The 27,840-nt window shown below is 40.3% G+C and overlaps 1 protein-coding gene across 3 annotated transcripts in view; it reads right to left on the reverse strand.

The window, feature by feature from the left end:
• Positions 1 to 27,840, reverse strand: part of LOC122765048 (interleukin-1 receptor accessory protein-like 1) — a 238,644-nt gene that overhangs the window by 23,599 nt on the left and 187,205 nt on the right. For all 3 annotated transcript variants that reach the window (XM_044019106.1, XM_044019107.1, XM_044019105.1), the window contains one exon: positions 4,307 to 4,439. In XM_044019106.1, the coding sequence (XP_043875041.1) occupies positions 4,307 to 4,439 (133 nt within the window). The remainder of the gene's footprint in view (positions 1 to 4,306; positions 4,440 to 27,840) is intronic.

Raw genomic sequence — 27,840 nt, forward strand, 5'->3', positions numbered from 1 at the left:
TGACAAAACCTCCGAAAGCAGATTTTAATCAGATCATAGAAAGATTAGAAGTGTATAATTGTTTATAATAACAGCTCACCCATCAGGTAGGTTTATATCACACTGTGGTAATAACTTCATAGTGAGAGAGGTGATGCGTCTCACATTGAAATTCAGACTGCAAAATAAAACCCACTGAATAAAAAAACATTGGTGTCGTGTAGAGAAGAGAGAATCCTGTTCATGCATGTACAAGTGATAGACAAAAGTTTTCACACAAAATTGATGTATGGACCCTGTGGTTGTGACCCTGACCCGCACGAAAGCAGATAAATGGAAAATGAGCGTGCTGAGAATTCCTTGCATTTGTTGAGGTCAAGGTTCAGCAGGTACAATGTAGGAAAATGGAGTATACAGTGGAGAAGAGGCAGATGTGTTTCTTAACTTTTAGCAAATAAGTTATACTGCTAAAATACCAGTCGTAACCTGGACATTCAGCAGCGAGCAAATTTTACGAGCATCAGTGAATGCATCACAGCCGAGCAGAAATATTGCTGCGAATCACAGAGGAGACGAGAGAGAGAGAGAGAGAGAGCACAGGTGATGTGCTCTTATGACAACACAGCGATGAGTTTTTAGAGCCATACATAAAGCACACAGGCTAAGCTTTATGCCTTTCCCTTTCTCTCTGGCCTGCACTTCTTAACACACAACTAGATTTAAAAAAATAAAATAAAAGAAAAAGATTTTTGCTGCAACATTTAAAAAAAAAGTGCAGTTGAGCAACAACAACAACAACAACAACTTGAGCAGCATGTACACACTTTATTACACACACACTTTATTACAGTGCTCCATGCTGCGACTTCACCTCGGAGATCGGTGAAGTCTTGTTCTGCAGCCACAACACTTTACATCTCGGAATCTCAGTGGAGAACACATTGTGCCAAAAGCTCAATTTCATGTATTACAGGCAGCCCTTCAGGGAATACTCCTGCATGATTAATTTCCATTTCAAAGCTAAAAAGCTCACAGGAATGATGTCAGGGAAAAGGGATTGAAGTGGTGCGTGTTCAAATGGGAACAAAAAATAAAATAAATAAAAACACACCAGGGAAGACGTTATCATGTGGCGGCACACCACAAAAATAAACACTTTTATACATATATACTGTGTTCTTTACTTGTCTTTGCACACATACAGTAGAAACATAAAGCAGCTCAGGGTCGTTGCGATGATCTCATGACTTGTTACCTCATTTGAGAATGATATGAAAGCAGGGTCTCTATCCTCTGTTTTTATTCCCTCTCTCTGATCATTACCATACCGCCTTCCCACTTCCCACTTCCCCCTCACATGCTCCCACCACCACCCACCTAAACCCTCCAGGCACTAATTGGCCTGTTGTCCTTCATAACAGAGTGCGGCTCTGGGAGCTGGATGAAGCGTGCTAGCGGGCTAACAGAGACATCTTGAAATGCCAGGTCACAGGCTGGGCCACTAACTCTCCTCGCGGCCTTGTCATGCTGTTTACGGTTAACCTTTTCATTAGATGCCATTTGTCGACAACAGGGGATTTTCTGAGTGAATGAGTGCTGCTTCAAAAGATGGGATTAATGCAGGATATGAAAGGGTGAGAGACGCGTGTAGAATAAATTATTCTTTAAACTATAACTCACAGTGTTTTTATTTACATGAATTATTTACCTTGCTAGTAACACTACTGTTATCAACAGTCGTTTATAAACAATAAATGTTAAAGATACTGTTATAATAAAATCTTTCTAATGGAATTATTTCTGTTTTAAAATAAAAGTATTTTGTTGAAACTAGGCGGATTTTAATGTTAAGCAGTCACAGGACATGCGGTGTGTTTGCAGTTTTGACAGATAAAGCAGCTGATGTGTTTTATTTCTTTTTAAAATGATGCTGATCAGAGAGTGTTTCACAAAGACACAAACTTTAAATTTTGACTTTGACGTCCATTCGTCTTTCTTGTAGATCAGTCACTCCCAAAGACTGGGTCAGGACTCACAGGTGGGTCGCAGGAGATGTTTTTGGGGCTACCAAATAAATTTGCAAAAACTGTCCAGCCTCTTGCACAAGATTAATTTAATAACATGGAGTTTTAAGTCATTTATCAGACCTGGGTATCTTGGAAGTGTCTAGTTTACATATTCAAAATCATAACAGGTGAAATGGCAAAATAGTCAGAAAGTTTATATCATGCTCAAATGTACTCTTCATGTCATGATATATAAATAAATTGGGTAGCAAAAGTTTGTCTTCTTTAAAAACAGTGGACCATGTAAAAAGCTTCAGAAACACTGATGTAGATGAAACTTAACTTTAAAACATTGCCAAATGATGAGGTTCCTTACAATTTTGTGTGCCGACCTTGTAAATGTGCCGATGGTGTCGGCAGACTAAACAATCAAACATGAAAAAAATTCCTCATCAGTGTTCAAACATCTCCCGCTAAATATTCTTGTGTGTTTAGCTTTTTTATTATTATATTATCTAAATTATTGTAAGATTTATCCTTTACTACTTTTTTTTATCAAGCACAGTTCATCAGTCTTGAAAAGGATGATCTCAACTGCCCCCTATGTTGTGAGTGATTAGATGAATGAGTGCTTTCCTGAGGAAGTGGATTGATTATTCTTCTACAGAAAGGGTCGTCTCGGAATCAAGATCGTCTCATCATTGTTACAAAAAACGTGGGTGATTACTGTCAGTTCACCACACTATGACCTTTTTCTACATGTCTGATAATTGGCAGATAATCAACCATCCTGGGAGTTTGGTGACTAATCAAAATTCTCGTGTTCAGATCTCACATTATGTAAAAACTGGTTTGGTAGTCATCTCAACTGTTCCACTGTAAATGTTGAAGGGCATTTACTGTTGCTGATTAAAGGCACCAGCTGCAAATAAAGAGACAAAACCTGACAGCTCACTAAATGCAAGGCCAAAGGCTGCATTTTAGGTCACAAGCCCCGCCTCCTCCATGTTAGTAGACCGGTGTTTCAATATGGTTTATGTCGTTTTAGGTCACTGACAATAGAAAAACAGGCTGATATGTCATGATTGATAGCTGAGTGACTCCTGATTAGTCGACAGGAGGTGCATGGGCGGGGCCTTGATGCCGCGCTCCACTCCACTCCAACTATACAGACTCTGGCTTCAAAGGAGCTATATAAGTTGCATAACTAAAAAAAGTCAGCATTGTCTGCTGTGTGTTTCACTTTATATTTGACGATGACTTTCATGTTCCACTGAACTTACACCGAACAACAAACATCTAAAGCAAGGAGAGCTCCTCCTACCAGCCAATTAGATGGTCATCCAGCTTCAGGCAGTGTATGTGTGTGTGTGTGTGTGTGTGTGCGCTTGGCTGTCGGTTTCTACCTGCTTTGTGGAGTAAACACGCCACTGTTTCCTGTGATGAGTGCGAGCCAAAAAGATGAAGGTCACCCAAATGGAAAAAAACGGGGCCGACACGGCCAGTGGAGTTTCCGAGTGCTCTTCACTTCCCCCGTTTATATTTCAGCACAAAGTAATAGCTGATCGGTGATGGAGCAAGGGCTGAACTGTGCATATATATTGTGCATGATAAAGAATGCATAGCTGTTTGCATTATTAAACAGCGACATGAAGCATTCATGAATACCATTTAAGTTGTAGCTCGACAGTGAAAGGCTCCTTCACTTCTCAGTTTGTTGAGGTGTGGTCTCACACTTGCCGTGACTGGGTTTAAAGAGGTGTTTACTAGTTCACGATCAATTAGCTCATGAATTTGTGATGTGCTGTGCAAGTTCTGCTCTAATATGAACCAGTTTGAGACAATCCGACGTTAACTCTGCTAATTCTATTTCCCTTACACGCAATTGCCAATTTAGAGGGTGCACCCAGATAAAAACTAATGCAGCACAGCCCTGTCATAAATCCTCCCTTAATGACGATTATAATTATAGTTTTTTATTGAATCTGTTCAAGACAATGTTGATTTATTTGAATTGTCATTTTGATAGTTACAATTTGTAACACTGGGTTTCACTCAGGGATATATTTTAGGCATAAATCCTAACAATCATTAACTCAAAACCAGCACGGGTCTGATGTAGGGCTGTATGATATGGTCAAAAAATTATGATGAGATTATTTTTTACAGATATATGATTGATGATGAGCAGTTGAATTCCAAAAGCACTGCAGAATTTTATCATAATGCAGTTTTGACGCACATTTTATCTTATGATTTTGGATATTGTGAGTTTGACTATTTCGTGATTAACTGTGCAGTAAGTAGTCTGATGTTCTTACTTGAGGTCGCTCTCCTGAACCCTCTCCTCGTCCAGATCTTCGATGAACTTCTCTCCTTTCATCCAGTAGATAAGCGGACTGACATCTCCACTGTAGCCAAAGAACGCTCGGCAAGTCAGATTGACAGGACTTCCTAGAGAGAGAAAGGAGACAAGACATGAGGTAACACTTGCACAAAATGGCATTCACACTGGACGTATTTCAACTTACAATTCACAATTTATCTCAACATAAATCAAGTGTATGACAGGCATTGGTTTAAGTTAACCAGCCCAGCAAACCTCAGGTATGAACACACAGTCTTACATGTACATCCTATTATCAAACCCTTTCTTTTTCCTTCATAACAGCCTCCTAAGTACCACAGATCTTCAAGCAGTCCCTCAAACTGCAGGGCCACCATCAGAAACCATCGCAGGCCCACTTTAAATTCTCTGAGGGTAAACTTTAAAACACTCTCTTGAACCCTCATACACATTCTCAACACTTCTGTGCCTTGTTAAAGGCTTTTGTACTCACACTGGCAGTAGCTTAAGTCAGACCCTTATAGTCTGGCTTCAGCTACTTAAAAACAAAATGACTGCAGACATTCTGAATGATTTTCACTAAAAAAAAGTATTCACACATCCTATAACACAATTCTTGCTAAATCCATCCTGTTCTCTACATCATTAGCTGGAGTTTCCGTTGCACATTATAAACTCAATTGAACTTGACAACAAGATAAAAGATGTTTTACAGCAAAGGTCAATGTTTGCTAATTGAAATCCCATGACCCCACATTTTCTAATGCATGTAGGCAAAACTAGTTCATTTTATAAAGGCGCTGTTGCTTCTAGCATATGTTGGATTCACGCCATACAAGAGGATCTAAATGCTCCATAGAGTTGAAGGGTTCATAACTAATTCTGAGAAAATCAGTTTTGCTTTGACATTTGAAAAATAGCAACTGAATAACCATCCGCATGTTAAAAATTGAAATTGTTAACACTAGAAAGAGAAAGCCACAGACAGGTGTGTTAGAGTGTTGATCCACTGCAAACTTCAAGACTGAACTCTGAGAACTGCTGATTCACCACCTGCCTTCACATCAGCTCTGCTCATGTACATCCTATGCAACTGGAAGAGAGATAAACCCCTTTAAAACGTGTTATTCCTCACTGTCTGAGCCAAGACACATCTCATTCACTCTTGCACATGCAGCAGCTGGTGGTAAACCAGTGAGTGTGTGTGTGTTCTGTGCTGCAACAGCCTCAACTGGAGTTAAACAAAAAGAACCACATCATTGAAGCTGGGGGAAACAACTCTGATCTCCTGAAAATCAACAAGGCTCTGCCACTTTTGCATCTAGGAAGGCAAAAAAAGAGGGTATTCCGCAGCTCTTCATTAACACTTTTCCTTCCTCATTGGCCCTGTGGCGAGGAATCAGAAGTCTGTGAGATGAGAGATAACTGGTGTATAATTGGATACTTGCTAGTTCAGAGATAATGGGCATTTTATTTCACCAAGGCCTGCTCTAATTTGGCCCTCTGGTCAAGTCTAGTGTGCTCAGATGATAGCGAAAGAGAAAATCCAGCTTGGAGATTTGAAAAAAGGCCCCGAGTGGGGGAACGTTTTTAAATTTTGTCTCACGATAAAAAACCCCAGCCAAATAAAGAACTAGCAAACAAAAAAAGAGTCCACACTTAGCAGTGATAAGGTCTGTGTGTTATGTGTAGGTTTCACTCCTGTTGTGGGGACATGGTATTTGTTTACAGAGTCTTATGGGGTTTATTTATTAGTCCTCTTATCCTTTTGAGGTGAAGACTTGCTTTAGGATTAAGGTAACCTAAGTTAATTAAAGGTTAAGGTATCAACAATCAATTATTTCAATGAAAATTCATCAATATTTTCCATAATATCATCAACAAACATCACAAAGACAATCAATGACCCTCACAGACTACGTAGTACAAAAACAAAGCAACAACAACAAAACAACTGAAATAAATGACTCTGCAAAAGTGATTTCAGAATCCTCCAAGGAGAAAATCACATATTCCATAAACCATCTGAGATTTGTCCTGGAGCTGCCACAAATGCATATTCACACAAACGTACACATATTGCTATGCTTCCAAATTCCACCAGGGGTCTCTGTGGTGTTGCAATGCAGGAAGACTTCCCTGTGCAGGAGGAGCGGATAAAACAAAAACAGAAAAGAAAAGACGCATTTTGACAGGTGCAGACAACAGTAAAAGGGAACACGGATCCTTTTGTGTTGCACCTTTGATGTCAAGAGGCATCACCCGTTGATCCAAACAGCATGTGGTATTGTAGCATTGACAGCACCACTACTGCCACTCTCCAAGACTTATTCAGAGGAGCTCTCCCTGCATATGGCTTCATGTTATTCCCCACACGATGGCACAAAGAGCCTTGCAGAGATTTAAGCACAAAGATTCTAACAGTCTAATCCCAACCTGTGGTCTTGGTCAGGGGGGTAAAGTGAGTCCTAATGTGACCGTCTCCCCACTCTTATCTCCCTGCTCCTCCACAGAATCTCTCTCTGTCACGGTGGGTGCAGGACGGAGACGGCAGTAAAGATTCCTGTGGCTGAGCAGACAGATTGGAGTCTATAAAACCATGAAACCCCGCAGAGCAGGCAGAAACAGACAGTGACAACAGGCATGTATGCATTTCTACATACGTGTGCATAGTGACAGTGACAAGAGAGGGAGAGAGAGAGAGATGTGCATGTCAGTGATGATGAGAGTGAGAAAAAAACCCACGACCTAGACAGAGGAGCAAATCACGTGGGAGAGAACAAACTGTTCTTCGTGGAGGACTGAAACATTTCCCACACGGAGTGAAGAAACCATCATATCACCCTTGTGCACCGAAGATTACATAGATTACACATCAGTACATCCACATGCAGTGTGTGCACCATCCATGTCAGCAATTCCCACTCAGATCAAAACAAGGCAGCTCTCAAATAGGAAAACCTGTCTCTCTCTCCCCTCTCTCTTTACAATGTTGAATAAATTAAACCCTGCAGCTAGTGGGAAAAAATATTTCAGATAACATTTCATATCTTTTGGGAGGCGTTTGCAAACTAGCATACGCATGTACATGTAATAGCTTCCTGCTTAATGCTTTTAGTGATCTGCACAAGAAAGGCACACTTTACCAATAACTGGTCATCTGCAAGCAGTGTGAACTCACCCACTGTTTGTTATAAGACAATTCAATTGATGGCAATGGTTGAAACACATTGAAAAATAAAGCAAATAAATGAACTTGGATGTGCAGTAACTATAAGGTTTAACAGCAGCTTTTACGATTGAATTTGAACCCTATCAAATGCTTAGGAACATGTCAATTTGAATTATAAACTATAAAATAAACTACATGGTAACTGTGCAAACCCAGTGAGATGAGGAAAACGGTGGGGTATTATCTATAGATACACAACTACTTAGGTAGCCTAGTGGTGATACTGTTTCTGACCATAACCGTTTTGACCAAGACAAACATAAAATAAAACCATAAAACCATGATTCCAGACTTCCAAAAGTCAAGTACTTTTACGCACCACAAACACGCAGAATCTATTTAAAAAGAGATTTTGTTTCTCCTTTAGTTTCTTCCCAATTTTGTAACAGTAACTCACGCACCCAGTACACACTCAAATCACATAAAACAGTGTGTGTTTCAGCCAGAACTAAACTTCGATCAATCAGAGCTCTTTTCTCTGTTGCCTGCAAATTGGACATCATTTTGCCATTTAGCAACACCAACAGAGTTGGCTATGACAGACGCTGCTCTAACAACTTCCTGAAGCCGCCTCAAGCATCAGGCGTCAGGCCCGACCACTGTCACGAGATAAAAGGAACACGTGTGTGAGAGTGCTGTGTCATATCTAAGCCATTTGAGTCAACAACGCCTTCCTTCTGATTAGGACATGATAAATAGCCAGAGCTTTTCAAGCATGACCAAAAAAAAAAATCACATTAAAGTTAGAATGACACTCCTGCCACTTCTATAATATCCTCGCCACTATTTAATTAGTCCTTCCTTTAATGCAAGAGCCTGGGCTTCACATAAAAGCACTTGAAGATTTGCCTTGTGGTTAATGATCAGAAGGATACTGAGCAACTCATCTCGCCTTAGAAACAGCCCAGGAATTAAAATCAGTAGATGTCATGATTGTAGATGGCAAGCGAACGTTTCCCAGATCTGGGCACAAATCAGTTCCTGAGAAAATTTGATCATTTGCTCCAGTAAAACATCCCGACAGTGAAGGGTTAACGCCACTAATTGCAGTGGCTGAGCACCCATTCACATTGCGTCGCCAGATGTGGTGGTTTAATTGTGTCTCTGTTCAGCATTCATTTTGTTTTGTTTATTACAGCCCATGCCTCTCCAATCATAAATTTCAAGGCAGCCATTGACTGAGCTGTGTTCAGTATTCATTTAACTGCGTCTCCCTTGTGTATGGTCAATCTCCTGTTATTCATATTTGGCATTGCACCTCATTATAGCTAAGCAGGCAAACTGCTACCGCCATTCCCCCTTAATTAATGCAGGTAAAGCAGATATCAAGAGACACAATACAATGTTTAAACACTTTTTCTGAATTGTCTAAACAAGTTAACACATGGCAATCATGATAGGAAATGCTCAATGATGTGTTATGAATTCACAATTTTTTCTGCCCTATGTTACTTTTGCCGGGAACAAGCTGTGTCTGGAAATTAAATAAGGAAGCGCTGCTGAATATTACCACGTGTGGGGGAACAAACAAACAAAGCTGGGGTGGGGGGCGTCGGTTGAATTACAAGTCCAATTTGAACATTGTGGATTAGAGCATGACATTTGGAAAGATCAACACCCACACTTTGCATTGATGTTCCCATAATGCAATGTTCTTTAGGACAAAAATGGTTGCAGCCAGAGAATACTAACCAATGTTAAAACCTTGTGTTGCTTATAGTCTTGCACAGAGAGTCACAGTTGAATTCTCCTGATGAAAGGCTCATTAGACAATAATGAAACACTTAACGGAAATTCACAAAGCATTAGATAAATGCCACATGGAAAGGTGTAAAAAAAGGTTCGACCACAATTACACAAGCATCACATTTAGGCAGCAACTGCCACATTAGATTTAAAGCAGATAATACATTCACTATTTGTTTGTGATGCATTAAAACATGTAAATGTCTACTGTGCCCATCGGTGGTTGTCTGGATTAGTCACTTGTAGTTTTTATTCAGGCCTCTCTTTGGTATTTTTGTTGATCCAAAAACATTCCTTGCCTTTTCAAAAGAGCCTGCTACTTTATGTTTGAGCAGAAAGTGTTAAAGTATAGAATAAAAAAAATCTCTGAAATGCTTCTGCTGTTGTTCCCTCACAGTAGGAAAGCAGGGCTTGGATACCAACAGGACCTGAACACTCACAGGGCTTTGGTGCAGGAAAGGGGGACTCCTGTTCAGCTTAACCTGAAAGGAAGAAGCCGTGCAGTGAATCTCTGAGCAGCATCAAGTCCTCTAATACTAATGGAGGACAAGAGAGCCAGGGAAAATGGAAGAGCGGGAAATAAAAGCTACAATGTTGAGACGAAGAAAACAATGACATTGTAAAAATGATCTGCATCCTGACTAATACTTGTATACATTATCATGTGACCATTCAGTTAGATTGAGCATGTGCACACTGGTGAAAACAGGAAGTTGATTCTCTCAGTTTCAGAATGTTACTAGTAACAAGAATCAACAAAGGTGAAAAGTAAGATTTAATGGAAACAACTGATTGTCAAGTTGTGACCAATAGAAACCAAGCAGTAAGTGAACGTGTGCAACTGCAGTCCCAGTCCCATTTTCTATTTGAAGCGCCACATGGTTAAATACATGGCTTAACTATTGTCCAGAGGATCTAAATGATTTCCTAACTCCAAACAATAACAGATATTTGCTCTGGTGTGCTGCATAACAGCAATCTAAAATATAGTCCTGTGAGACTGGGGTTATTTTGCTAAAAAAAAACTTCTATCCAGCCTTGCAGACTTGAATTTACTTGTTAATGATGAGATGTTATGACTCACGGCAATTGCAGAGCTGACTCTCAGCAGCTGCCAAATCAATCAAACGCTATTTCCATCTCCTGTGTGGCTCATTCGTGACAAATTACAGTAGGGAAGAATTGTGTTACTCACACCAACACACACAAATAACAGGTCAAAGGCACACCCACTTAAAAACCTGATGTAAATAAACCGCAAATTATAGAAAATGACCTAGAACAACACACACAGTGTCAGAAACAAAAACTAAGTCTACGGCACAATGATTTGTCAGGTTTTCCAGGGCAGTCTTGCATGATGGAAGACCTGCTCTGTGATTTAAAGGCCCAGGTGGAAAGACAACCACAAGCAGTCACTCACTTTAACCTCACCTGACATGCTCTTGTCACAGCATTGTCATTCAACATTTGTGACCCTCCAAGTGTCTCTGCATCCTCCTACGTGACCAGTTTTGAGATGCTGAAATGCAGATCGTGTATAGAGACAGTAAAGCTTTAGGTGACTGTTAATTTTTCTCCAAATTTATGGGTATTAATCATAGACTGACTAAAAGTTATGGACATAGAAGCATCTGAGGTTGGAAAGTGAAGCCAACGTTGAAGTGCCTCAAACCTGCATTCTCCTGAAAGGCCATCAGTAGTGGACTACACTGGATTTTATGCATGAGAAAAACTTCAGTGCATGACATCCATTTAGTAAATGATGGTCCATTTAGAATAGATCATAAAACCAGGACAAAATAAACTCAAGGCTTCAATGGGTAACATTGCAGTGATGTTTATTTGGTGCCACTCGTCTGCAGAGGCTTTCAGAGCCACAAGAGAATCAGACACTGAGTTTGGGTGATAAGGTCTGGCTTTACTGCTCCAGTTTGGGTTAGATGGACTTGAGGTGAGGACTTTTCACAGTTTGTGTCATTATGGATCTGGCTTTGTGCACAGCCATCATCGCTATGTTCAAATAGCTACAGAACTTTTCCATCACTGTTACAAAGACACAAGCTGCCCTTATGCCCAAGGGTTCATTGATTGAAGGTACCTTGTTGGAGTTGTGGCCTTCATCTCCTAAGCTATCAGTGAAAAGAATCAGTCTCTAAACGGTCCAGTGAAGCCAACTCACCAGGTAAGATCAAGACAGCTTATTGTGCTCAGTGCTCAGCGCTCAGAGCAAGAGGAAAAGAAAAGAGTGGTGAGCAGAGAGAAAGCAAATGGTGCTATATCTATAACCTCTCCTGGGGAGTCTGTGTAATGAAAACAGGACACAGCAGAGAGGATGGGACCATAGATGCTGTTCCTAGTGTTTCAGGAGACACAATGTTGGATTTCTACGCCGCACGTGAGCTGAATGAACAAAGACAGCTCCTTAACTGAGGCAGCGGTGTGAAGTGAATGAGTAGTGGAGCAGGTCTTGAGGAAAAGCTGCTCTAAGGTATCGTCTCAAATCTGGATGCAGGGGGATGGCAGGAGGGAGAGTGTTAGCGGGGTTTGGAAATCATTGCATCAGGTTTCTCCTGAGGCAGTGAGCAAGTGGAGAAGTAAGTTTACATTCAGGGACTGTTGAGTTCAAGTGGAGGAAATACTGAACATGGAGTGAGACACCGCTCTGTGAAAATTACATGGGGATCTAATTCATACAAAATATTTGAGAGCCGATATGTGGCTTTCCTTCAAGCTCTAAAATGAGTCTGTTGAGCCCTGCTTCCACCAAGTCTTACAGCTTGGTTCAGTTAGGAATGTTATGTTATTATTCGCATTCCCTTTTTAAAACATTGAGAAGGGCATCCATATAACGTGTTACAACTAACGTGTTCTCGGAGCACTACATTCTCGTTCAAATCCACATATTTAGATATTTCTGGTTCAAATGGGCTGTGGGGGAGGGTCTTGTTGTAGCCAATGGCAGTGAATGGGCGTTTCCGATTTCCGCATCTTTGTCCTCCTCCCTCACCTTTCCTTCGTTTCCCTCCTGTCTTGCAGCATTGCCTCGGGAAACCTTTGTACAAGAGCAGGTTTCTGAAGTGAGTGCCCAGTCAGTACACGACAGACAATGGGACTGTGGCAAAAAAAAAAAAAAGCCACAAGGAAAGAAAGAGACGGTGCAGGAAGGATGCTGAGGGAAAGGTTTACACTCTGGTGAGAGCAGACATCATCTACACAGTGTCCTGCTGCTTTCTTACTGTCTGTCATGTTCACACACACACACACACACAAAAAAAAACACAGTATGAGATTCCTGCCTTCGTGGGAGCAAGTGTGTGTTGTGGTGAGATAATTGGGAGTGAGTTGCACCACCTATGCCGATGTTCTTCCAATCTGTGAGCCAGTTAATACATTCATTCAATATTTTGGACACAACTGTCAACAGCATGAAGTGAAAACACGTGGAAAAACTGCTATATGCATCCATCTTGACAAATTACCATAATACTGACACAATCGTCCCTGTGAAAGGAAAATATCTGCAGCGAAAGAAATATACATGAATTCTCCGAGAGGGAACTGGCACGACTGGTTAAATGGTGCCTTCGCAAAAAAAGGCACCAAAAAAACGTTGTAAGCTGAGGAAGGTCATCAAGCTGTGATTGCTGAATGTCAAATCACAATCCGAATACAATCTTATACCGAATAACCTTTGAAGCGTTTACTCCCCAATGACCCGATATAGAGGGCAATCACATTTAACACCAGTCAATCACAAACCTACAGAGTCCATCATTCACCCTGTGATTATTCACACATACATCACAGTTTGAACCATGGAGAATGTAATTCATTAAGAAGTGACCATACTCTGGATTGGAGGTTGACCACATTCAGAAAGAGTATTATTTTTGGATCACGCCACACAGTCTCTTTTGGAAACCACAGATAACAGTGAGGTCATGGTTCTGAACGAACCTTAACTAAAACTCTACCTCTTGTGAGGATTTGAATGAAATAACCACTTACTGGTTATGAATGTGGTGAAATTTAGGTGTAGGGTGAAGAAAAGGATGATATTCTTTCCTAAAAGCATCAACATCCTCTCCATACAAAACACACCAGTACACCACAACAATATGCAGCAAATCTGCAAATGTTTGATCTCAAAATGTTGCCTGCTGTTTGGTGGACGTCTTACTCACTATGTTACATGAACAGGCCAGTGTTGGAAATAAGCATTGTGATATCTGAAATTGCACCAGAAATTCAAATGATTGTTCTTTCAATATCCCCATAAAATAGACAGTTAACATTTGCATTTTATATTAAGAGTCATGGAATACTGGTCTCCCATGCAACATAACTTGGTAACTATTTTCCCGGGATCAGAAACCACCCTGATCCTTAACTATATAATTTTAACTGTTTAACGGCATAACATGTGGGATTTAAAAGGTCTTTAAAAGTCTTACATTTGATTTGGAGAAACCTGGCAGTGCCCTGATTGATAAAATTGACCTGAAAATGATCCAAACTGGGCAAAAACCATCTAGCCTGGTAAAGGCCATATAACATTTGCCTCAACATTATAACATATGGCATTTCTATTGGTTTGCAGAAAAGTAAAAACATGTTACACGTTTTCTGCTCTGAAATGGCTCCGTGTACTCTCATTTCATTAGACATGAAGAGTGTTGCTACAAGGAGCCTGTTGTGACTCTGTTTTAATTTAAAGTAATTTTCTTTATCAGGACAGGCATCTCTGTAATCCAAGGCTGTTTCCTCTCTGATCCTCCTCAATGCCAGGCTGAGAATACACCAGCCAGACTGCTGCAGCTGTGAATCTGTGACGTCTCGGATGTCTGTGAAGTTTATTTTCATGAGGATCCAGCCGTCGCTTTATTGTCGCCACTCCTCCCCTCTAAAGGTGACATTTGCCTAACTGTTCAGTGCAGTTTGGGAAGTATTTAGCTTTATAGTCCCACTTTACAGTAGGTGTGTGCTGAATTTAGAAACCAGATAAGAAAGAGTGCGTCTTGGAACTGCCGGGCACGTAAACCTGCTTGCCATCCACTTAATTAAAAACAATACAATAAATTACAAGCAATGCTATCAAGAGTTGAGAGGGAGGGAGAAGAGGAAGTAACAGGAGGCAAGATAAATTATGACCTTATGCCGGAAAACATTTTAAAGCGGGGATATCATGGTGTGTGCATAAATTCAAGAGTCCAAGTGCTGATCTATCAATCATGCACTGTTCCTTTAGTATACATCCATATTTCATGGTATATATCAAGCTCTAAATACCACACAAATGCAATTTTGTGGATGTTGTGTGCTTTTCTAATACACAGTCATGGATGCGAGACCTTTAACCTATAGTATTATAGTAGGATGCTGAAATAGTACAGTAAGACAAGAATAATGGCAAACAACACATTCAGTGACGTGCTGTTCACACTTCAGCACTGCGTTTCACCACCAAAATACACAAATACCTTTAATAATCTGCAAACCAGCAGGCCTATTCGGAGCTTGTGGGCTTATTCCCTTCATCTACTGTTAAAAGTGGCAGCTTCCCCACAGTACCAACTTAAAGCAGCCCTCCGAAAATCCACCGTGTGATCAGACATAATCCACAAACTATCAGCTATTTAAATAATATCAGAAAATGTTGAAATATATCATATACTCTGCGCAAGCTCATGTAATCAGTTCACCTGCGGCAGTGCGAGCAAAACGAATGATAAAAAAAAAAAGATTTGTCAGCTTTACTGTGAGAACACTGATGTTTGTGAAGACTAGACTTTTTTCAGATATGAATTATAGCATGATGTTAAATAAAGTGATAGTATATTACAAAAATAAAGGGGAGGATCCAGGAATATGTGAGGTCAGTGCAGTGTTACCACAAGTGTGCGTGTGAGAAGCGGGAATGCCGGACTATATGAGAGTGATGGAGAGTTTGCATGATTGCATTACTCTGTTATCTGTCCATCTCGATGGCCAACCTTGTGCATCTTGTGTGCTTAAGTGTGTGTGTGAGTGTGTGTGTGTGTGTGTGTCAGGGGTAGGCACACAAACAGCATACTGATGACTTCCTCGCATGCACCGATTAAATTTAACTGTACCTACTCTCCTTTTCCCCGCCTTCTTCACGAGTGAGTTAATCTCGCCTGTTGCCCTGCCTACACTTTGCAATTCCTGATGCATGAAAAGTGGTTATTGACTAATAACCACAGAAAAATGCTGCTTACCACAGCTTTAAATAAACATCCTTCTCTATATTTTGCTCCACCGTCAGGAGTATGATCGACTTGTATCTCTGTGTCTAATTTAGACTTTATTGTTCTGGACGTTTATGGATGATATTAATCACATTATATTTCAGCTGTTGGTGAACAGTCCAGTGATGCACTGATGGTATGAAACGCTGATGTTATTTTTGGGAAAACTTGGCAGTGCACGCCTGTGTTATTTGTCCTTTTCTGGGCTCCACTCTGGCATTTTATTTCCATCTTGGTCATCTCTGTGCTGATATCTATAAAGAGCCAGTAAGTAAAATTAAAAAACGCAAAGTGTGTACTTCATAATATCGGTTTTGTTTTTTAGTTCAACAACATCCTGCGCGAGCCTTCTGTCTGGTGGTTAAACTTTACAGCCCAGCTGCTTGTGCCACTGGCTCACCTCACTCACATCACTTAGACAAATTGACTCCAGGATGATATAAATCAAAACTTTGAAAGAGAGTCGAGTATAAAAAAAAGAGACACAAGGAAATGAGACACAGCACTTAGCAGCAAGTATTGCTGTTTTAACACATCTTAATTCAAAGTACTACGGTACTAGTAATGTGATGCTGATCAGGATTCATCTTCTGGGGACGACAACTGTGTGCGCAGATTGTTGTCCTTATCATCTGGATTTTTTGTACCAATAAAAATGTGCACCTTCCATTGTTTTAAATGATCAAATATACAAAACTGTCCTAGATAGACTGAAAGTTATGAGTTAAAGTAAAACTATAGATCTAGATACACAGAAACAGGCAACTTAAGAGAAGCCATAATAGTTAGGGCTGCAGAATCATTACAATTTGATTTGCGGTCAAGCTTCGGTTGAATATTGATTGTGTTACTGATTTAAAACTAGATAAAAACATTACATACATTACATTACATAATATGAACTACTTTACTTGGATGGATGAGAAATAAATGATATGAATTGTGTTTAACATTTATGGACAATTTAGAAAATACGATTAATTGTTCAGCAAATAAAAGTATCCATAAAACTGGTCCAAAACCAATGCCCTCCTCTCTGACAACACCAACAACACAAAGGAGCCACTGCTGAGTCTCTGCATGCCCTTGAACCCATAAGTTTGTGTGGAATCAGCAGTGATGGCTGCTCTGAATGCCGAGGTCAAACACTTTCATCGGTGAAGCACAGCGAGGTCGATTGACCTGGAGGTCGGTGGAGTGGAGGAGGAGATGAGGTGGAGAAAAGGCACAGAAAGAGAATAAGTGGGCTCAGCTGTTTCCAATGGGAAATTTAAGAAATGGAGTGAAAATAATGAGATTATTTGGGCTGCAACAAGTTGCAATTATGTAATATTTCTATTGTATTTTTTTCTATTTTAATTTTCTGGGTATACATGAACACAAAAAAAAATTATATATATTTTGAAATCTATGTAAGCCCTTTTTAGGGTTTAAAGAGGCACCGTTTAAGATTACATAAAAACAATGCACAAATCTTTGAAACAATAGACCTTGAATAATGTAAAATGTGGTTTGCAGGGTGAGGCTGTGTATTTTCAAAGGCAACAACAAGATAAATCGCGATATATTGGCGCCCCCCAATAATAAATAGAAAAGAAAAACACTGAAAGTGAAAATAACAATGGTACATGCATAAACAATTCTTCAAATGGCAGAAAGACTGCTGTCAACTTGTGGTCGGCGTCTTAACTACAAAACAAAACCCAGTGTCAGTATTTCCACATTAATACAGTGGTTCAAAGAATTGATGCACCCCATAAAATGTTGTGATATTTTAGAGAATCAATATTTTCTTCAACCCCTACGGACCAGGAAGAAACAATTTACTGAACAGCTGCTTGATATGATGTCAGTTAACATTTTCCCGAGGGGTTAATGGTCTCAAAGTGGTCTCCTTCAGTAGAAGATGATGTCTATTTTGTAAATTATAAACCCATTTAGAGGAAAACAGATGCTGAGTGGACACCAGTGTGATTGACAGCTGGTATAGTCAAATAGGAGCCTGGTTGAAGGTGACGCCTCTGAACTTCCTGTTTCGAAAACGGACATGGCGCCAGTCAAATTGCAAATATAGGGACTTCAAAATGGGAGTTTCCTTTGCAACCGGAAGATTACGCCCATGTTTTATATACAGTCATAAATGAAGAGGATACACAGTCATGTTACAGCCCAGAGAGAGAGAGAGTGTATGTGTGTGTGTGCGTGTAGGGGGTTAATCTGAGGCTGGGATGTGAGGCAATAATGCCAAGGCTCATGGGGAATTACTGGGGAGATTTGGAGGAAATCTGCTGGCAGCAGTTTCCTTGTCTCTTCTATTAGCCTCAATGTGCAATTTGCTGCTTTAATATCACAGGCTACGTCTTGCTTGTGACTTTAACCCCCATCATCACATAAGGTAGGTGGCGATTCAAGTCCAGAGATGCACAGGAACAAAAGGAAATGTGTCACTGTTATGTTTGTTCTGTAATACAACATGTTACTGCCCCTTTAGGAAAATTACTCATTTAAAGGAAGGTTAAAGGTCGTCTGCTGGGACTGAATGTCTTGCTCTTGGGTGTTTGAGCCTTGTGGTCTTCTGCCAATGTCCCTGCTTTGTTTCTGTGCCGCCCTGCTGGCACACAGCTTGTTTGTATGTGTGTGGTGAAGAGCCATATCAGTACAGACCCATATCACCCCTGGGGATGACTGCACATCAAAGCAACCCCCAGGCATGTGCTTTACATGCACCTAAGCACATATTGTCTGTCTTCCTTTCACACTCACATTGTCTCTGTCCAGGCCCACAGGCTCTTTGCTGCTTAGTATGGAAAGCATCAAGAGGTGACTGACTCTGAATATGAAGAGAAGAAGCTCTGGTGTAACTCACAGTTAATTATGAACATCGTGGTTACATTAAAGTGCAAAAGGGTGCCGAAAGGCAGCAGGTTAAAACAGACATGAATGTTTATGGATCATTATTCAAGATGTAAAGCTGCACTGTGTAACGTTTACATATCAACAAATGTCTAGTACATTTAGACAATTTACAAATGAGTTCACACAAGATAATTAAGCCTATCAGCTCCACATGACTCCCTCTGTTTTTCTCAGTATAGCAGCGTTAAGAGCTTGTGTTGCCTGGTGACATTCCCGCGCTGCAGACAGGAAGTGATTCATTTTCGAGACAGATGGAGGCAACAGCAACATTATACTAGTAAACTGGTTGAGTATGACTGAAAAGAAATAAGTGCCCAAGAATAGTTTCATAAATGAATTCTATTATGTTTGAGTATTTTGACGCTTCTGGTCCCCGTCAGCCCATGCTGCTGCTGTATAGACTGAAACACTCCCTCAGACAGGTCTGATAGTTTTGCTTGAGAGAGCCAGCATACAAATAATGTCACTGTAATTGTTGCTTCTATGTTGAAGCTCATGTGTCATTAAACCAGAGGATAAAAAAATGGGTTTCCTTTTCTATATAACTCTCAAGAAAAATGCAACAAAGCAGCAGAGTCACAGCTTATGGCAATAAACATGGCTTTGGCTTCTGATCCTCAGTCAGTTTGAGGTATGGATAGAAATAGGCTATGTCAAAAAGGCATTTACAGTATTAGCTACAGACACAAACAATACCCTTCTACCTCACCTCTCTTTTAAATCCCAGATCCATCTGCCATTAAATACGTTCATAGCACTTTATACACCTTGAAAATCCCATGATCCACTTGGCAAATTAGCTTTTAGTCTTTTTGCACTAAATAAGTAGAACAAAGCTCAGAACAAATTCAATCTAGACAGAGTTGTGCCTTTAAAACATATTACCTTTTAGACTCACACATAGTCTCCACTTGCTAAGTTGATTGTTTTTAACTTAAATAATCATCATTTGTTGATTTACACTGAAAATTCCTTTCCTGCATTATGCACATACATATGTATATATGTATATATATATATAGATATAAATATCTATATATATATATATATGTGTATATATACATATCATCATGTAAGCAGCAGCAGCGGCAACAGCAACAGAATGCACGTCCATATGTAGCTCTGAGATAGTGTCAAACTACTGTGCCAGAGGTCTGATAGGCCCCCAGCATCGGGTCCTGTAGCTGGAAGGGGACAGCAGTCAAGCTTCAGTCCAGTGGCTTTGGCTTCTTTTACATTCACATGCATTTTAAAGAAAAGGGCATCAACATTTGCAGTGAAATGATGATTTTGTACACACTAGGTTTATAAAACATAGATGAAGTTAGGCTTTTTTTTGCCCATTTCTCAGTCAAGCACAGTCAGGTATTTTGTCTCCCTGTGGATCGTACTTTCCTATTCTGAGCTAAAGCCCCCCGAGGGTTTGAGAAAAGTGCATATCTGGCTTTCTTTGGTCAAAATCTTGATGTGAGATAAAAAGAAAGGTGCCACACCTGAGGGACAAAACTTATGAAGCAGGTGATGAGTGAAGCTGCTTCTTAAAACATCTGGAGCTGTCACTTTACAGCGAGGTGGTGTCTCATCAACCGATATTGACCAATAAGACAAATAACTGTTTGATCAATAGAAGCAAAGGGAATGCTTCATTATTAAAATGATTATAGACCTTTTTCCTTTTGATCCAAATGGAATAGAAGTCATGATCTTGGAGGCTTGACAAGGAATAGTTCAACAAATGTCTGAAGACACATATCCTTATCCTCTCCTGATCTACGTCGCTTTCGTTTGTCTGTTGACTCCTGCGTTAATGGTTTCTCACACAGGCTGCTATCCATGAACCTGAACGGCTTTAACTGTCACTTTGATGAAGTGACTCATTAAACTGGTGCTAGAAACAAAGAGTTCTCCCTAGTTTATGGATACTCCTTTCCTGTTTAAGCAAGAGAATTCAAATGATATGAACATATTTCAAACGATATCGACTGAATGTGGACATATGTAAATGAACAGGGTTGCAGTGCTATGCAGGGAAGGATTGTTGGTGTTATACTTCATTTTGTATTATATTTGTATTGTATTTGTAATGTGTTTGTGGTATTACACTCAAAACCTGGGGTTGTGCAGTGTATGATTGTTTTTTTCTTCCCATTTCAAAAGTTATGTGAGAGGGATAAAAAATAAACATGAAGCATCAATACTTTGAGTCAAATTTCAACAATGGGAAATCCTAAACTTCCCATAATGCAACTTGGCAGTGGCATTTGTTACACTCTTTGTGAAAATGCTACCGTCTTGTGATTTAGGTTTGCTGTAATATACGTTACCTCCAAACATCCATCACATCTCAGAGACAGTTTTTACGATCATTTTCTCAGTTCACAAAGTTTTTTGCAGAGCCAAAGAAGATCTTACACACCTGCGTTCATTGGCTGAAAATTACCATCCAACACCATCCAGTACTACAATCATGCAGTGCATTTATCCACATGCATATTTTCTGTATGCAAAGGGCAATTAACAATCCGTGCAGCTGTCTGAGGGGCGGAGAAACAAGGCAGAGGGGAAAAGAAACCATGGCGATTCATCACGAGTGAAATGGAGTGGCATGCGGCCTCCCCACTAACTCGGTGCTGTTGTCCTCTGGTGTCCTGCTGCCACCCTTATGCCCTGATCTGCCTCACCCTCCTGCCCCCTATTGGCCCCTTGTTATGCCCCATCAAGCCAGGGAGACACAGGACAGGCCCTGAGCCCAGGAGACTGTGTGTGTGTGTGTGTGAGTGTATAGTGCTAGACCTTGAGGGCGTTTACGCCTCCATCAGCATATCCCCTGCTGAGGGTGACACCTGCAAATAACAGTTTAATAGCTGAATAATGTCTGTGGCCTCCTCCCCAGCTGTGCCGGGGCAGCCCGTTGGGCCACGAGGCAACTGAAAAGTCGCTGCACTCTTCAGTGTATACATACACATGGACATGTCCATAAACACACATGTACACATGATGTATACATTTTTTATGAGCGTACACGCTGATGTGAGCCGATAGCAGTCATGGGGCTGTAAAAAATGGGGCACGAGAATCAAAAGCCGGGCAGCAAATGTCTTTAAACATCATTTATCTTTACATTCTCCTTCCATAACACGTGTGTCAGCTCTGGGAATAATGTCGTAGTGTGCAGTAAAATCTTATGGTTGTAAAACTGTAAAACTCCTGTGAACATTTACTTTGTATTTTTAATCCATACATTTTGTGGAAAATTAAAATGACAGGAAAAGGCATCTGCTTGAGTTAAACATTAAATCCTAATTTCCTATTTCCTTATCAAAGCGTTCAATGACTATCCTTGTCAATGCACGCCTATTCAATATAACAATGCAACTCTTGTTCTTAAGCCTTGAGATTTGTGATTTGACCGTCCTCATGCCAGTTTTTGAAAGCAGAAGTTCACAGACAGCACCTGCAACCAGACTCCAGCTGTCAATCACACTGGTGGCCACTCCTATGTTCCCTATGTATCGTCTATTAGCCTCTTAAACGTAATTACAGAATCAATATCACGTTCTATTGAAGAAGAGCTGAAACTATGGAATGGAACATTTTTGTTATATAAATCAAGTGGGAATAGTATAGTATCGCCCCCTGGTGAATAGATTGTTAACTTCTGGTTAGACTCAGTATGTTTACTTTTCATATAATGTACAGTCTGTGTTGCAGAGTTAGAAAAGGAGCAGGTATGTTCCCCTTCAGGCTTGTGTTTTCTCGCACGGCTGCATTTGTGTCTCTACTTAATCCAATAAAACCAAACTCAAGCATTTATCCCTTATCCTGCGTATGAGGCATATATTTTATCTGCAACAGCACAAAGTTTAAATTACGCTTTCTGTCAGCAGATGAAACTTTGTTGGAAATTTTTTTGCTTCGTCCTGACAGGCAGACCAAAACTAAAAGATAACTGCAACTCCAAACGTTCTCTGGTGTAATTGGAAGTGAAGATGTTACAGAGGACCTGCCGGAATTCAGACTGCAAGTAATAAAAAAACTGAACTGCAAGTTATTAAATCTATAAAAGCACACCTAATAGCTGTAACAAGAATACACTATTTCCGACAGTTCCACATCTGTGGATGGATAAAGATTGTATAAAACATTTGAAATTATAATTTCCTGCTGTGCTCCTGTTTCGTTTTTGTTTTTTTTCACAAATACTTTTCCATCATGTTCCAACGCCCAACAGCTCATACACAAACCTTAAACACCTGATATTAACTATATTATAATGTTTAACATTAAAATTACATTTAAGTTGTCATTTGCATTTATAGGATAGAATATAAAACCAGTTGCTCTATTAATTATGTATAAACTGTACAGAAAAATCAATCCGCATGAATGTTAAATTTGCAAAACAACTTTGGGTTGAAATACAAACCCCATGACACAATGCTATGTATGCCAACTAGCTGCTAGCCATTACGGTAGAGCAGTAGAATTGGCTTTATAAAAAACGCAAATGTTGCTCCTTCTTCAGTACGAGGTTAAGTGAATCGGCTCTCTGGCATTTGCATGAATCATTTTTCCCTTGTCAAACAGAAACCAGGCTGTAGACTGAGGAGACAAAATGTCAGGTTCACCCATCAAGTGCTTTTTGCATAGAGAAAGTCCATTGCGCTAATGGGCAACTCAGCACTAAAACCAGCAATGCACCTCTTGATCTTGATGTTTAAACTGAGGAAAAGAAAGAGAGTGGCAGCTGTAAATAATGGGGTAGAGGAGAAAGAACAAACAGAGACGAGGAAAAACATGTCTGACTTCTAGTGAGTGATTTCTACATATCGCATGTTAGTGTCTAACATCAGCGGGGGAAAAAGCAGTGAGTTAACTCCTGAGGCTGAGTGGCATTCATCCTCTACTCCTCTTTTACTGGTCTGGTCAGTAAATCACTTTCTTTTTTCCCCCCTTTCTTGCCTTCTGCTGAGGTCAGCGCTGAGCATTCCAGACGTAAGGAGGAGGCATCCATCACTATTTTTACGTCCAAAGCCTCAGCTGCTTAATGCAGCCTGAGATAGAGCAAAAGACAATCCAATCAGCCGGCTGAGATTCACTCCTGCCACGTTCCTGTGATTTGGCTATTTTCGGACTGAAAAGTGCACAGAGCTGCAGAACGGGAGCTTTCGGATAAAAAAGATTCAGGGACGACATTGTGCGCTGCATTCCGTGAGAGTTGGTCCATTTGGGACACATGCGGATAAGTGTAGGCGAGTTACTACAGTGTTTCTTGAGAGGGAAATAATTTCCCAGGAGGCTGCTCTTTTAAAGAGACTGCAATTCAACATAAACACAAAATTGATGAGCACTCTCATCATGTCACTGTAAAGAATTCCCCGAACATTATAAGCTGGAACAAGATAAATTTGGAGCCATTTTCTGGAAACAGCCTCTCGAGACTAATAACACATTCTCAGGGAGAGAATTAAAGTCCACTGCGTCGTCCTCCTTATTGTTCATACCTTCAGACTGTCAAAACAGGAAAAGTGTGTCGGGGTGCTTAAAGGGGTTATTAACCTCAGTTTGAATGCCAGGGAAATGAGAGATAATCTGCAGCCTCACCAATTTTAAACCCTTAATTCCTCAACCAGTTGATGGCTACCAACAATTCCATTTTCCAAAACAGGGGCAGAGCAGCTCCAGCCTGATACCACAGATAAGGAAAAGCTCTGGGAGGATAAACTGGTCCAGGAACTGCAGTTCCCCAACCACTCCTTTAAATGCCTTCTGTATTACCAGGCCAGAAGGTTGTTGCCACGGTATTACCCAAGCTATAAAGGTTGTTACCAAGGCAACCTTCCTCAGGTTGGCTGCTACCAGTCGATCATGTCAAGTCTTTTTCATGACTGTCAAACAACTCAAAAATCTTTCTTTTACCTTTAAAAATGTGGTCGCTGAGACAGGAAGGACAATTGAATGCTAAACTGATTAGACCCAAACCTAACTGGCCCATGAGTGCTATGGAATATGGAGAATTAACATTGATGAAAGTAAAGCAGCGTGGACATGTTAATGATGAAAACGTCCACTCAGAATGAAATGTGCCATCACATGAAACAGGTTAGTGTTCTTCCTGTAACAATGGCATGGTAACAAATAGTAGAAATGCTTTATAAACAGCTCCGTTATTAATGCACTTAAACTTAATAGCTCCATCATTGCTGACACTGTTTACTGGCTTGCACTCTCATAATGCAATGCTAATTGTTTTTAATTTATTGTTTATTTTTACAATGTGCAATTACGAGCGATTTTACGAGCATTAGCTGGCGGATAATTTGTCATCTTCTTTTGCAAAATATTATAACAACATATTAAATACAGTAAAAAAACTGAAGGTGAATGTCAATCAACTTGATCTTCTCTCATCTAAAACACAGCTCAATAGCAGAAATAATATTTTGAAAATGTATTTTATTGATATTGACGAAAATCATATTGTGATAGTTACTGTTATGTTGTTTACTACCCAGCGTTAACAAAGAATATAACCACTTAACACATGACTGGAATCAGAGAAAGGTAAAATACAAAATCTTCAAACTAAAAAATCTTTAATTTGATCAAATTAAGCTTAAATAAACGATGTGGCATCGTGGACGTTTGATGTTATCTTATAGTTACAAGTGATCATGTAATCCCTGACTCACAATGTGTGTGTGCTACACTCACACCAGAGGGTGTTTCTTACTTTGCAGAACCAAGTTACCACACCACTTATTGGCGACGAGGATAATGGAGGGGAGAAGTGGCGGTCTGTAGACAGAAGTGATTGTGTGTGAGGGGGCGGCGAACAGAGGAAAGGAGTGCTAACGAGGGCGCTTGCAAGAAGCGGATTGACGAAATATGGCGGCGACGATAGGCACCCTGTTGGCATTTGATTCAAAGGAGCAGACCTGGGAAGGGTACTGCGAGATTCAGTTTCTTGAAGCAAAGTGAACTGATGATGGGGGGGAAGCTCAAAAAACGTACAATCACTTGACACCACTCATGAAAGAGCACTTTAAACCGAGCAGCCTACCGAGTCCACTGGTGAATATGTCGCTCATGGTTGTAACCTCGGCACTAAGCTGAAACATTTTGTGTGCGGTATTAATGTTGGCAGGATTCAGAGACTCTTATTGTCTGAAACAGCCATTTGAGAAAGCATTCAGAAACTGCGGTGGCCGCGGGAAAACTGCTTGTAAGAATGCCCAAGACCTGCACATGAAAGCACTGTTGACATGGAACGGCATGAACGCGATGCAAACAATGGGCGAGAGTACTACCGCTGTTTCCATTGTCGCGGCAAACAACGTGGCGCAGCAGAGTATAGGTTTATGGAAGCAAAGTGTCACTGTTGTGGGCAAATAGGGCACATTGCCAAGGTAAATGTGTCGAAGGGTAGACACTTTGGGGACCAGACATTCAAATAAAATGAAATCAACATTTACATGTTCACAAAAAACTCAGATTAAAACTGAATCCTCTGGATTTTTTCTGTCTTTTAAGGTCTACCCACCTTCTTAGTTAGTTGAGTTGATTAGTTTCAAATGTTCAACGCTTGAAAGGAAAAAAAAAAAAGTAAAACATAACTTTGCCATACTGTATGTTTATGTTGCTTTAGAAAATTTTAACAGGATTTACAGTTAATAGTGTTAAATTTGGTTTGGATTTAGATGAGGTCACTGCATAGTCCTATTTACAATTATCCAAAAAAGGGTAAAAGAGCAGCATTTTATGCATATATAATGTTACATATATGTGTATAAAGACATTTAACGAGATGAAAAAGACCACTGATCAAAATTAGAGAACACTTTCAGATACCTCCCTGTTATTGGTGTAAAACTGGCACCTGATGCTAATTTTCTAATTATCTGACAAACCCTATTTTTAAATGGCAAGATGGTGAGCCGTTCTAAAGTGACTGAAACCCTCCGGCAACAGGTTGTCTAGATGAAGGCTGAAGGGATGACCATAAGTCGTACGTTCCTGAATAAACAGTAAAGTGATACTAGATAGTGTGTCTTGCTGACCAAGGTATAACAAATCTATTAATAAATGACAATATCCATATCTTCCCACATCTCACTATTTAACTCATCTCACACAGGACTTCCACGGAACGACCGTCCAATCACAGACAAGACTGAACAGCCGGTCTCATGTTTCTAATGTCAGCTACTCAGTACCGTAATTCCTAATATTAGTTTAGTTAACTGCTTTAGTTAAGATATCGAAAGTGAAAACTATCTTGGAAAAAGGGGGAAGAAGCACTTACTCATGGAACATTTTTTGACAATTCTGATGAGCCTGATTATCATGATGGTCATAGAAGGGTTAACTTTTCCTCAGTATGACACCTGTTAGTTTGGTCATGTTCATCGTGTTCTTTTGGTCAAGAATGGTTGCTAAGCAACACTTTAAAAAGAAAGGTGTACACTGTTGTGATCTAAGTGCTGCTTCTCTCACCACAATACCATCTTTCAGTCAACTCTGACTCGCGAGCGGGAGCTCGAGAGCATTCAGTCGTCAATTCCAAATCATTAATGAAAAGCCCCCCCAAAACAAATCAGCGCGGAGCAGAGCTGACGCGACGCTTAAACACCATTTCACAACACATTTTATTCTCTTAGCTTAAAAGATCTGCGTTTGCATACCGATGCATACATGCACTTGTTTGTCTGCTGCCACAAGGACATATTAAGATTCAAATCGTGTCCCCTGCCACTCTTGATAAATAGAAGGAGTCTGCAAAAAACTTCCCTAAATGGCCCTCTGGCATGGCCGGGGAATAAATTGAGCTAATCAAGGGTGGCCTCACAATCACTGCATCCACAAAGTAATCAAAGAGTTGAAAAGGAAACACAGTGTGCATGTAGATGGAGGGGAGTGTGTATGTGTGTTTCCAAGATATCTCCTTGCACTAAAAGCCACTTTGGAGCGTTATGATTGGTGCTTCCCCCCATTAATAGTATATGGGTAATGTCACGTCACATGTAAAAGCCTTTCTGTCACAGCTGTATGGACGCAGTGCCAAGTGTCTGCATTAATAACCACCTCCTTCAGTTGACAGGTCGCTCGGGAAAACACTGCAGAAAAGTAGATGCGTGTTACCGTGGCAGACGCCCAGTAAAACTAAATGTTGACACTCGATAAAAATTAGCTCTTCTACTCAATGACTTCTCTATGCCGGGATCCAAACCACAGCGGAGGCAAACAAATGACTGAGAGGGGGAATGACTTTGCAGAGTCCCAGTTAGCTTAACCCTCCTCCTCCTTCTCCTCCTTCTTCTTCCCCGATACAGTTTTATCCTG

This window comes from Solea senegalensis, linkage group LG2, assembly GCF_019176455.1.
Source record: "Solea senegalensis isolate Sse05_10M linkage group LG2, IFAPA_SoseM_1, whole genome shotgun sequence".
Classification (NCBI taxonomy): domain Eukaryota; kingdom Metazoa; phylum Chordata; class Actinopteri; order Pleuronectiformes; family Soleidae; genus Solea; species Solea senegalensis.